Genomic DNA, 13,526 nt, shown 5'->3' with positions numbered 1-13,526 from the left:
AGCCTAGCTTTAAATGTCGAGTGGGCAGGTGTTTCATTTCTCTTTACTGTCATAAACTGTACTGTTCAAATGCCGTACTCTGCCAGTGAGTGCTCTGAGAAAAATGACCTCTATCTCTCTTTACCATCGCTGCGTAATTAAAGCGCACCCTTTCACTGTATGCCTGATATGTGGGTTATACCCTCTCCTCTTATAGGTGTGTAACTCCCAGGGCACATCTAGTAGCTTGACAAACTATAGATGCATTAGACTGGGTTAGGTTTGGGGTAAATCTGCATTGCACACTTTAATTCAATATACGAATTCACTATGGCACTGTTCAAGCCCTGAAACAATGATGTCACCACCGAAATTAGATTTCCAAATTCACAAAATGGTCAGGCTCGGCATCACTGGACCAAAACAAATTTTTGCGCACTTTTTTTTTTTCAGGCTGTGGTACATCAGAATGAATATTCACTTCCTTTGGGTGGACTTCTATAGGACGCTCATCAACAGGTAAGGATGTAGCCTTTTGAGGTAAATCTGAAACACCATAGCCCCCAGGGTCTCCTTCAGATGGGTTGGACTCCCCAGTGAGTATGAAGTAATACTCTCTTCAGAATGTCCTTCAGGTAGGTTGGACTGTGCTTCCAATTGTATCGAGGAGAAAGTCAAAGCATTTGTTCTACTGATGTTTGTTTTCAGGGTGACCTCATTCATACACTGACAATTTGAGTGACATCCTGTGATGGAGGAACATTCACATAGTGAAAATGAATTAATTCCTACTCTTCCATGCCACTCAAATTTCCCTCACAAGGGCGCTGGCATGTGTTGGGTCTCTGGGGTCTCAGCGGTGGTCGGGTGAGTGGGTTGCTCAACTGTAGCAGGTAAAAAACCTAAATGGGGAACAACAAGTCTTGATTCAGTTTGCAAAGAGGACCATCCTTGTTCTCCGGCCTTACAGCACATTGTACTGCCACAGACATCTTTCTCCCACTTGCCTGAGAGTTTGTGCTTTTCCCCCCTAAGCCTTTCGCACAAGGGCTTGATCTCTCGCAAGAGTGGATAAATAACTCGAACACTGATGTCACTTTCTAAAACATTTTATTCAAAAACATCTATACTTGGCGCATTTGTGGCTTTGTGCATATGGTTTGTATTCTTTTAGGTCTTGAAGGAGTTGAGAACTGAGCTGTCTTAAATTGAGCTGGATAGAGTTTTGGTCACATGGACCAAAGGGGTATGCAATACAGTAAAAGCAACCGGAACAAAACAAAGATCTGTCAAAGTGTTCTTTCAAATGGCAAGCAATGTAAATGCATGTAAATTCTACATAGGCTTAATCTATACCGAACATTGACCAACTGTCACCATAATTTTCACATATCTCTGATAGGCTAATTTATGTTACGGCAACAAAGAAAATGACCTCATCCAAGTTTGACCTAACATTAAATTATGTCTGTTAGAATAAAGCTGTAAATCTATGAATGTATCTTCACATAATATGTAACATTACAGTATACTGGGACTCAGTAAATTTAAGCTTGCAACAATTTGTAGAGAAATCTGTTTATGCTCTTGTCCAATAGGCCATTTCTGAGTGATTGGCAATTGCCAAACAGACAACACTAACATTGTATGTCGGCCAGTGTCTGGAAAATGTTTAGTATATTGAATCGCATTGAATGCCTCACCATGCATGGCTGGATGAGCTTAAGAGGCAGACATTTTCATGACAGTAGTAAAAAAAAAAAATGGTATAAGCAAAACTCTATGTTCTAGTTGTCATGATTCTACACATACAGGCATACAAAGCTCAGAAAGCTAAGTTTAAAAAGCACAGAGAAATGTGCTTTAGTGAAATAATACACCAGTGTTAACCCTTAACTCCCAAGGTTTAGATAGATGGTTATCGTGAATTTGTGTGCCCTTTCCTCCAACATTACAGAAGTAATCAGGAAAATGCTGTCTTGCTAGGTGGTAACCGATCTGATATCACACAGCCCTAATTCAGGGCTTGAAGCTGAACAGTCAGACTTGGCTCACACTCCGATCTAAGAGTTTGAACTGTGTTGGAACTGCTGTAGCAATTATAAAGTGCTTAGGAAGCCACCTCGAATGACTTCCAATTAGACTGCAAGGTATCTCAAGTTAAATCTGGACTAATAGAACCCCACCTGATTTTGGACAATATTATACCAGTATCATGTCCAAAGGGTTTGAGAGTGACACAAATATTAATTTTCACAAAGTCTGCTGCCTCAGTTTTTATGATGCCCGTTTGCATATACTCCAGAATGTTATGAAGAGTGCAATTAATTGTAATTCATTTGATCAAAGTCCCTCTTTGCCATGAACATGAACTTAATCCCAAAGAAACCTTTTCCATTGCACTTCTGTCCTGCCACAAAAGGACCTGCTGACATCATTTCAGTCATTCTCCTGTTAACACAGGTGAGAGTATTGATGACAAGGCTGGAGATCACTGTCATGCTGATTGAGTTAGAATAGCAGACTGGATGCTTTAAAATGAGGGTGGTGCTTGAAATCATTGTTAGCCATGGTTACCTGCAAGGAAACTCCTGCAGTCATCATCATTGTTTTGCACAAAAAAGGTTTCACAGGCAAGGATATTTCTGCTAGTAAGATTGTACCTAAATCAACCATTTATCAGATCATCAAGAACTTCATGGAGAAAGGTTCAATTGTTGTGAAGAAGTCTTCAGGGCGTCCAAGAAATTCTAGCAAGCACCAGGACCGTCTCCTAAGGTTGATTCACCACCAAGTCAGGGCACCACCAGTGCATAGCTTCCTCAGGAATGGCAGCAGGCAGGTGTGAGTGCATCTGCACACACAGTGAGGTGAAGACTTTTGGAGGATGGCCTGGTATCAAGAAGGGCAGCGAAGAAGCCACTTCTCTCCAAGAAAGACAACAGGGATAGACTATTATTCTGCAAAAGGTACAGGGATTGGACTGCTGAGGACTGGGGCAAAGTCATTTTCTTTTGATGAATCCCCTTTCCGATTGTTATGGGCATCCGGAGAAAAAAAAATGTCCAGAGAAGAAAAGGTGAGCACTACCATCAGTCCTGTGTCATGCCAGCAGTAAAGCATCCTCAGACCATTCATGTGTGGGGTTGATTCTCAGCCAAAGGAGTGGGCTCAGTCACAGTTTTGCCTAAGAACATTGCCATGAATAATGGCACCAAAACATCCTCTGAGAGCAACTTCTCCCATCCATCCAAGAACAGTTTGGAGATGAACAATGCCTTTTCCAGCATGATGGAGCACCGTGTCATACAGCAAAAATGATAACTAAGTGGCTCGGGGAACAAAACACTGACATTTTGGGTCCATGGCCAGGAAACTCCCCAGATCTTAATCCCATTGAGAACTTGTGGTCAATCCTCAAGAGGCAGGTGGACAAACAAAAACCCACAGATTCCGACAAACTTCAAGCATTGATTATGCAAGAATGGGCTGCCATCAGTCAGGATTTGACCCAGAAGTTGTTTGACAGCATGTCAGGGCGAATTACAGAGGTCTTGGAAAAGAGGGGCCAACACTGCAAATATTGAGTCTTTGCATAAATATTGATATGTATTGATATCAATAAAAGCCTTTGACACTTGTGAAATGCTTGTAATTATACTTCAGTATACCATAGAAACATCTGACAAAAAGATCTACAAACACTGAAGCTGCAAACTTTGTAAAAACCAATATTTATGTAATTCTCAACTTTTGACCACAACTGTATTATTTTTCGGATTAATTAATAAATGAAGCTGCTAAACAAGTGTACAATGCCTCAAACAGTGACTGGATATTAGAAGTAATAGAGAAGCTCAAACATAACTGTGTCAAATTTTTTTTTTTATACTTGAAAAGCAAAATGTTACAAAAGATTTTTAAGTGACAAAACAGCTCAACAGAAGACAAACACAGGTCTGTTATGTCATGTGGAGCAATTTCCACACGATTCATTCATACAACCCAGCCTATACAAGTAATGTGCTTCTACAATGACTGCTTTAGTTTTTATTAACAAATATGCTCATATGATCCACTTTGGTTTTGATGCAATAAATCGACAACCAAAAACTATACATTGCATGAATGAGCTGTGAAATAAAATGACAGTAAACAAGTGAATAGTTAAATAGCATGTTCTGATTTTAATTGAATTCTGATTTATTTTTTACAGGCATCCTCAAAATCAAGGCCAGTGTGAATGCCATACTTCACTAACTTAAGATTTATGGTTAATTTTCAGATGGCTCAAAACATAAATATAGAAATCTAATGCATAACGCATAACTGGGTGGCACAATTTAATTCACATTTGCTGGTTGTTCTGTATGATGCTGCCATTCTTAATATTGCCCTCAGACAACATTAGTAAAGAACTGAGAGTTAAGAATTGAAATATTTACATTAGCATAGTCTTCCTAGTCTTGCCTAAAAGTATTTCTTAGTTGAGGAATAATACCTTGTGTTTCACATTTATTTAATATGAGTCCAAACCATAGATGTCGTTTAGGATACCAAGTTCATCACTGAGCATCCCGTTCTGGACCTCTAGCATACAAACACAGGATTCCAAACACTTCATGTATTCCCTCTTCCAATGCCGACTCTTTTTTGCAGCCTCCCTGCAAGAAGTACAAGCAAGAGGAGCGACACGCAGCTACTGACACATAGGACTCTTCCTTTGAGTTTGAACAGAAATATCTTCCATCGTGGACAACTGAATCTGCAAGTCTTTGCAAAAATTTAGGCCATAAGACGACAGCAGTTTTGCCTCAACCACATACAGTTAATGAGCACTGTACACTCTGAAATGCTTATAATAGTCTTTTGTTTGTCCCAGACAATCCAGTGTTATTCAGGTTTATGGCAGTAGAGGTCTTTTAGCACTTTGAGCTCCTCAATGAGAGTCTTGTTTTGGTTTTCGAGCACAGCCACGCGATTTTCAAGACATTTGACGTATTCTTTCTTCTTCCTGCGGCACTCCCGGGCGGCCTCCCTTGAAATCAACAACAGTAAAACTCCATCACAATGGTTAGATTAGTGTAGAGCAGCAGAGGAGACATGCCAGCCAGTGAGTCTCAGCAGAAAAGCAGGAGGAGCCACTGAAACCATGCAAATTACATCACTAAACACATGAATGTACTCTAAACTGAAGGCACCTTCAATATTCAGGTGTGTTTTTCATTACATACACATTACGGAAGAGTCAAATAAAGTCATATATAAAGAGAAAAATATTTTATACAAATAATTAAAAAAAAATCTGTCCCCAAAAGAACAGAGTAACATAAAGGTCTGAAAGATACTGTATAGCTATCAAAACAATCCCATTACAATAGAAAAATACATGCTTTTTAACAGTCTTCAGAAGACTACAATTAAGTACACGCATGGATGAAACCCCAGGACAAGAAGCAGAAGAAGCATAGCAGTTAAAATGAGCTCTAAGCCAGCAGCAGAAGCCAGACTGGGCAGCAACCAGGCAGACATGGAAATTTGAATAACAAGCATAGAGAAATGTATTACACCAAAACAGCAAGTCGTTACAGTGACCAGCTGTGCCCTAAACACTAGCAGCTCTGCAGAGCACAGGCATTAACACGCAAACTGTGTGGGCCAGACACAAACAAGTGGAAAGACACAGGACATGTTTAGTCATGCAGGAGACATGGGGCCCATACCTATTCTTCATGAGGCGGAGCTCTCTCTTGCGTGTGGCTTCCACAGCCAGCTGCTGTGGGCTGGGTACAGACCCTGGTGATGAGGCCATCACCACCCCATGGGGCAGGCTGGAGGTAGGGCTGCAAATCTGATAGGTTGACATGTCGCCGGTGGCTGCTGAAAATGAGACAAATAAACAGTCAGGGCTAAAATACCCCCCAAAATAATTTGGTTTAACCACTACCCCGAGCTCTCAATTCAAGCCTAAGCTAGTCATTATGCAGAAACTTTTGGCGCTTTCCTACTGCCACCAAGATCCGAGTCGAACCCAAGTCGTACTGCCAACTGATGGTTTTCCATTGTAAATTATGTGAGCCGTACTCCAGCCATAAGCACGCTGACAGAGCCCAGTTTGCAGGGCCGAAAGCCTGAACAAACCAAGCTGGTTATGTCACCGCCGTTTGATAGACGGAGACACTGGTATTCTACATCGACACGCATTGATTAGCTGAAGGAGAACAGGCATATTGAATATATTATTGAATTATTAGTAGTATCGCTCATCATGACATACTGATGCATTCCCGATACCTCGGAAACTGAAAATTTCCAACCACCTTCTTAAAAAAATATTATAGAAGAGCTGAATGGGATAGATTCGTAATGCAAATTTACAAAAGGAATACTAATTCCGCTAGTGTTTGATGCTAACATAAGGACAGGGATTCTCACAGACGTGCTAGCGGAAATTAGCGCACAGTAAAAATTAAAAATGCGCATAGTAAATTATGATGTACACAGTTTGACAGTAAATAAGCATCTCTTCAGTTTTACATCACTGTCGCTCTCCAAAACTAGCAACACCTTTACTGAGTTGACCCTTCTGCAGTAAAAAACTGAGGCAAGCTGGAACTAGTGCCTCTGCCCGGTACGGCTCAGTTCCTGTATGCCAGTGGAAAAGTGCCATTTGCTTTTAACTGGTGTCATTCACAGGATTCTTCTTCATTAGAGTTATACAAAAAAAGACAAAGAACTGGATTGGCAAAACCAGTTACAATGAAAATGGCAAGTTAAAACAGTTTAAAATGACTGCTATATCACAGCACCAGATTGTTAATATACTGAAATGATGAATAATGGACGAATGCATTAAAACATACAAAGGAACAAAATGAAACAGAATTAAAGTGCATTCAGTGTCATTCTGGTATCCAGTGGGTCACAGTTAAGGCATAAACCACTCCCTCACATTAAATGTTAATGCATGCATATCTGAGTCTGCGTGTGGGAGTGAATGCGGGGATGAATTCCCAGGGACAGTAAACTTTGTAAATCAGGATGGTGAAGAATAAAATGGTGATGACTGTTAAACTGTACACTGCTCCTGTATTTAAAAACAGGGTTATCATATTTTATATAAATTCCTAAATGAATTGGGGGTGAAATCTCCACCCCTTATACAGACATGGAAAAGATTTTAAAAGATGATAATATGAGGAAACACAGCTAAAAATATTTTTCAAGAGTGGGCTGATGACATTGGTTGTTATTAAATACATCAAGAGAAATTTAAATATTACTCACTTTCACAGCTTGTTATTCATACAATGTTTTTGCTACATCAAACACAAGTACATACAGAATATTGTACAACAAAACAGCTACATATAATTGCAGAAATTAATTCATAAGAAAAGCAATATTTTTCTGAGAAATATTTGCAAATCATGTACAATTCATTGCTAGTTGCAGAAAATCGGTTAAAGTACTTCACAACTCTTTATGAATTTACCCCCAGTTATCTAACAAATTATTAGGCTGCTACCGTCTTGCCAGTGCAAAAGAAACTGCCTGTAATCACAGCATGACTCGCGACTGACGTCAATGTACATCTTATTTGCTGTTCAGCGTCTACATTTTCCTGCCAGTGTCTGATTCCAGGAAATGTGGTGACGTCAGCCTCTGCTGACTGAATGGGCTGTGCATTCGAGCGTGTCACACGGGGAGGGAGGGAAGGAGGAGGGAAGGAGGAGGGAGAGGGAACATAGGGAACTATACTGGCTAAGCTGCACTCGGATTTCTCCCGTGAAAACAAATCCAACCTCCAAGCTTCGGTACATTAAAAACAGGAGTCTGGGGTTTTTAAGCAACATTTTCTGAATTCTGCACTGTTGTATTTCTGTTCATTCGAGGAAGATTTGTTTTCAGGATCATCGAGTTCCCTTTAGAAAGGCTGTCTGTATGCTCTATTCTTAATACATCAAAACTGCAGCACGTAAACTCCAGCTCCCCCCCATGGAATTACCATCTATGGCAAAATACATTAGCTTTCTGACAACATTAAATAACCAGGGTAAGTTTTATTTATTTATTCATATGTCCCTTTGACACACAGCATAATGTAAACTCTAAATAGTTTCATCTCTAACTATTGAACTGTATTGCAACAAATGAAAAACAGTCTGTGATAAAGTTACAATTACATTTGAAACTCAGTGTAGAGGGTATAAGCATTTCTTTAAGGCTCCTTTATAATTACAACCGAAGCATACAATTAAAGTGCTAACATACCTGATTCAGTCTCATCCCCAGTTACAGCCATGCCTGTTCTTTAAAGATCCTGGAGAAATCCTCTCACTCTGCTTTCAACACCAAATACTCCCCAATCGGCAATTACATGTGTGATTACAATTAAAGGCATTGACATCACTATGACATCACTGGCCCCTTGAAGTCAATAACATGACTTCCAGACTAAGCCACCTCCCCCCACCACCCCGCTTCTAACAGCCTCTTGTTTTTTTATGTTTTGACACTTTGGAGACTGCGTATGACTCAGCCGAAGCTTCAGAATGCAGTGTAGCTCCCTTGTAAATGAATCTAAGGATGAAGTCAAAACCCAAAGGCTTGGTCTGACATCACAGACACACGCAGATACTCCTTAAAGGAATTTATTATCTTATTTTTTATTTATGTGGAATCCCCCCCCCCCCATTATTTCTAAACTAATTTTGCATTTTCCAAACACTTTAAGACCAATGGTGAAAATAAAGTCTACGTATTTGTTTCCAAAATGTAGAAACACTGTACCTTAAAAGTTTCATAAAATATTCACAAGCAAAAAAGGCGAATTATTTTAATAGGCAGCCACCCACCGCTCATTTTAAACATATCCATGGGAAGAAAACCAGAAGCACATGTATACTGTCACGTAGCAATATGCTTAAATGACGTACCAAAACATGCCTGCTTTTCCTTTATTAAGCACAAAACTTAAAAGTTAAACATTTATTGCTCTACTCATGATTCCAAACATAAAAATACAGGCAAGTGTTCCCTAGAAAATCAGAGAATGTTCCTGAACTCACTGAATAACAGATCAATACTTGACGTCCAAATCCAACAGTTATTCCGAACAAATCTAATGGCAAACTTTGTGTATCATGCTCATCCTGTACCCACAACATTTCTAACCACTTTTAGCTCTGGACATTCGTTTTGCGGTCAAGGCAGACTGTGTGAATCTTTGCACACCTATTTTTCACCATGTTACAAATCAGTTTTTTTATTATTATTTATTTATTTTTTAAAGACTGGTCAGAGCAGTTTTTTTCAGAATCAAGTTAGTGTGAAAGAAGCAAGGAACATTGTTTACCTCGCATAGCCATATTGCTCCCTGGTAGGGAAACAAACTTCTTTCCACCTGGCGACTGGGCAGCATACTGCACAATGGGCATCACTGTCACGGGTGTCCTGGGATTGCTCGAGATCTGCAGAGCCCACAAGTCGCTGTTCTCTGAAGTGGTAACCTCAAATGGTTCCTGCTTTGGGATGGGGACTGAAAAAGACAGGGCCCTTCAGTAATCCACTGGAAACATCTTAATGCAGTGTTCCCTCTGGGGGATAAACACTGTATTCCACTGCACCTTTCACAGTCCTTCTGTAAATCTGTAAATGCGCATTGTGGATCATCATGAAAAAGAAACAAGTGTTTAAGCATGGCATTAATCAAACTGATTCACATGGTTCGGCCATGCAGGGAATTCATTAGTCAGGTGGAAATACGCAGCAAAACCAGAAACGGTTGGGGTGACAACAGCAACACTCTTACATTGACACTTAGTGTTCTGACCTGAGCTGATGTGGAAACAATCAGTAAATGATCCTGACAGGGTTGTATGTTCCTCCTCCTCTGATTTAACCTCCTTAATCACAGGAATGGCCAGTGAGTCTGATGATGGCACATTCAGAGACTTTCTGAAGGGGGGGGGGGGGGGGGGGGGGGGGGGAATGGACCTCCACTATAATGTATGCGTGTGGAGCTGGGATACTGTCTCCCACTTCATCAACACTGTTAAAAAAATTCTAATTTAAAGTAAATTAACTGAATACACTACAATATTTTGTGCTCTCTCTCTCACCTGGAAGACAATCTCCTCTCTTTTACAGAGTCAGGGACCTCCATTGCAGTGTGTCCACCTCTGGACTGTGCTGCTGCTTTAGGAGGTAGAAACAACTTAGCCCTGGCTGTCAGCCATCATAAATTTATAAATCTCTGAGAGAAATTATCTCATTTGATAGTCACCAACGTCCGTATCGTTAAAAAAACAGTCATAACTCGAGCAATTTGATAAGAGATCCTGTAACAAACAATAGCTATGCTTTTTATCAACCAATTTATTCACAGGTAATGTGAAATGAAAATAATAAATGGTTTCAATGGCTAGCAGCACACAGATTGAAATAAATTGAATTTGTGATGTCCAAAGAAGAAAGCTTAAATCATTTTAAATCCGATCATCCTGAAAAATCCAATTAAAGAATTCACTACTGGGTGCAAACAGAGGGTTTCCATTTCATACAACCAGGAGAGATTTGTAAGCTCAGTCGCCCCTGCTTGAAAAAGAAAAAAAACGATTCGAAAAAAGAGCCATCGATCCCAATAGTAGTACTTTACCTGTGCAGTTTCTGTTGATCTCATGTTATATAGCTAAAGAATGGCTAGCAACCTGAATGCTAAATCTTTGACCAAAAAAATATATTTTCTAACTTTTCTGAGAAGTTAGATAGAAGATATACAGTATTTTATATAAATGAAACATCACTATGTAAAGCACTACATCTAGTGAGACATAATAAAGAATATAAATTAAAATAGGAGACAACGTCACTCAGTTTATCACCTTAATCTCCAATGATTTAATGAGACTACTTAAAAGTTTGGCTCTGTTTATTTTAGAAAATTCCATCTGCGTCTCCAAGCACAGTACAGCTCATCAATTTCAAGGCTGCACTTACGGTTTTAGATATAGCAGTCTTGTTTTGCGCTGTCTGTACTTTACATTTCCATCGCCAATGGACTAAAAACAAGAATGCCTAAATACCTATATTAAAAGAAAACCTTAAGAATTATTTTATTACCGTTAATAATAAAATAACTGTATCATGCAACGTTTTCAAATAATAGTCTTGTTCCTCCAGAAAGACATCGAGACATTGGAGCTCGTTACTTTCAACTTTTTCGAGTGTGACAGCCTTCGACAAACTTACATTTCAGGTTCATGTTGATTCTACATTATAGTGCCGTACAAAGATGCATTTTTCAGCCCTTGTCCCAAACGCCGCTTTCAGGGTTGCCAACTTCGGCCAGCTGGCTGGAGAGACATTTTCAATTTGAGACAAGTCTGCACACGGATTTACATGTATTTTCAGTTTTATTAGCTTGAAGATAGTTGGTAGGGTTTGCAAACTACCAAACGCTTTTGGTGTAGATAATTTTAGGTTTATCATGGAATAACATAGAATTGCAGTAAGGTTTCCTGCGTGATCGTGTGTCTGAAAGTGTGAGTGGCACACCAAATGCGTGAGTTGTCAACCCTGCGCATTCCGTCGTTAGGTGAGTATACCTCACAGGCTATAGATGAGCCATTAGTCACATCCGAGGTATTAACGACGTTATAATATGTACAATTAAATTTACTGGCTGCATGTCGCCTTTAAAGTTACATGTCTAACTATAGGATGCGGCTAATCATCCTAGCCATCACCATCTAGCTGCCGGTCTGATGCCGATGCCGCCTCCGAGGAAAAACTCATGCGCGGGCGGACGGCCTGAGCCGGGCTCACACGGTAACGGGCGCCTCGAACTGTCGGGGAGAAGACCCCGGCAGGAGGGGAAATAACGTGTACCGTATAGAGAGGCCGGCCTCTATATGAGGGCAACACAGGGGGGAATTAAAGGCCCGCTTCTTGCTTTACTGGCAGCACCTGTTTCAACGGATCCGGCGCACGCGAACCGCACGCGGGCTACGTTTGATCTTACGCTGTGGATCCAGCAACCCGTCAGTAAGGGCTATACCCATTCCATATACTAGATTATATATGCACGTTACTCAAGAATAATAGCAGGCAACACGCCTTGAATATTGATTATTGAAATAGCTAATATTATACCAATTTATACTTAATTATGGACTCAAATTATTCCTTACCAAATTAGGTATTTTTCTTTAGGGCTGTGAAGAAATACCGGATTAAATGCGGGCAGGCTAATGGCAACATCTAGTGGCTATAATTGGGTACTACGTCTTGTCAGCATAACAAATTTAACTAGAAATGTTCCAGTATTTTCGGAAAATTATCCAACATCTGAAAGCTCTTAAATGTCATTTCGTCAAAGAAATTTTTAATAGAGATTTTGTAAATTGAAGTGTTTGTAAAATACTTTGCAAATTAGCTGTAGTATGTAGCTGTAGTACATAATTGTAACAAAGAACAGCTAAGATACTTAATTTTTATTTGGAAGGATCACAGCATTTTATATCTTTGCTCAAGAGGTTTTGCATATTCAGAATCAACTGTTAAATTTATTTTTATATTTTTAAGTTTTATATTTTTCTGTAAGGTAAAACACAAAATTCCATGCAATGTTCAGGAAATTAATACCTATCAGATATATTAAATGGTCATAATGGCCTCATACAGAGATGAGTGGTGCAGTAGTTAACACTGCTGCCTGATACTTCTGCGTGTGTGGGTTCAAATCCAGCCTCTGGTCTGTTACACAGCTTTACGCTAGCAATACAAAGCCATGCTAGCTAGCTAGCTAGACCTCGTGTCTCTAAATTCTAAGTTACCTATGATGCATAAGTGTTTTACATGGGTGCTACAATGGATTGGCATTCCATTCGAAGTGTACCCCTACCTTGTGTCCTGTGCTGCCTGGTCTAGGCTCCAGGTCACTGCTCTGACCTTGTATTGGACACACAGTTGGAAGATGAATGGATAGAATGTAATAATATTGCTATAACAGAGACAGGCTATTCCTCCACCCAGGAAGGATGCTTTTCTTTAATTATCAGTTGTCTGCTACCTCTCTTTCTGAAATGAACACTGTGCTTTTCTTAAAATAAAAAAAACAACCTAATGCATTTGTTCTAGATTATAGACAAAAACTGGAATCTTAGTGGATGATGATTCAGTTTGTCCCAAATTTAATTTAGTGATTCTGTAACCATTGTCTTCTAGAAACGTAACAGTCAGGTGTATAATAAGAGAATTGGGTTCTCGATACTATAAGGGATCAGTATATTAAGAATTTAAATCTGTGTCTGGCTAGGTTGTCATGGTAGATACATTTGCTGCGACTTATTTTTCTTGCCAACCAACCGGACTGTAATATCCAGCATTCAGAAGTCTAATAGGCACACTCTAATGTCTTATGTTCATCAGCTTGTTGACAAGCTTTTTGGCAAATTGTACAATAACGGACGGATTATGCATTCACTTGTGCTGAAAGCTACAGCTTATTGGTGTAAAATTCTGCACTGTAAGATCGCAACGAG

At 39.7% G+C, this 13,526-nt stretch overlaps 1 protein-coding gene across 11 annotated transcripts; it reads right to left on the bottom strand.

The window, feature by feature from the left end:
* Positions 1-4,141: 4,141 nt before the first annotated feature.
* Positions 4,142-11,987, bottom strand: LOC125739209 (cAMP-responsive element modulator-like). 11 transcript variants are annotated; one of them, XM_049009622.1, is made up of 7 exons: positions 11,872-11,987; positions 11,233-11,336; positions 10,104-10,179; positions 9,815-9,939; positions 9,338-9,520; positions 5,703-5,856; positions 4,142-5,017 (listed from the first exon to the last, which is right to left on the bottom strand). In XM_049009622.1, the coding sequence occupies exons 2-7, from the start codon at positions 11,243-11,245 to the stop codon at positions 4,873-4,875; spliced, it is 696 nt and encodes a 231-aa protein (XP_048865579.1). In that variant the 5' UTR covers positions 11,246-11,336; positions 11,872-11,987; the 3' UTR covers positions 4,142-4,872. The 11 variants fall into 11 exon arrangements, with proteins under 11 accessions (XP_048865579.1, XP_048865081.1, XP_048865333.1 ...); XM_049009124.1 differs by having other exon boundaries at positions 5,703-5,859; positions 11,872-11,986; XM_049009376.1 differs by having other exon boundaries at positions 5,703-5,859; positions 10,104-10,176; positions 11,872-11,986.
* Positions 11,988-13,526: the final 1,539 nt, after the last annotated feature.

This window comes from Brienomyrus brachyistius, chromosome 1 (assembly GCF_023856365.1).
Source record: "Brienomyrus brachyistius isolate T26 chromosome 1, BBRACH_0.4, whole genome shotgun sequence".
Taxonomy (NCBI): Eukaryota; Metazoa; Chordata; class Actinopteri; order Osteoglossiformes; family Mormyridae; genus Brienomyrus; species Brienomyrus brachyistius.
The sequence above is the reverse complement of the archived record's forward strand: the minus strand, read 5'-3'. Positions and strand labels throughout refer to the sequence as shown.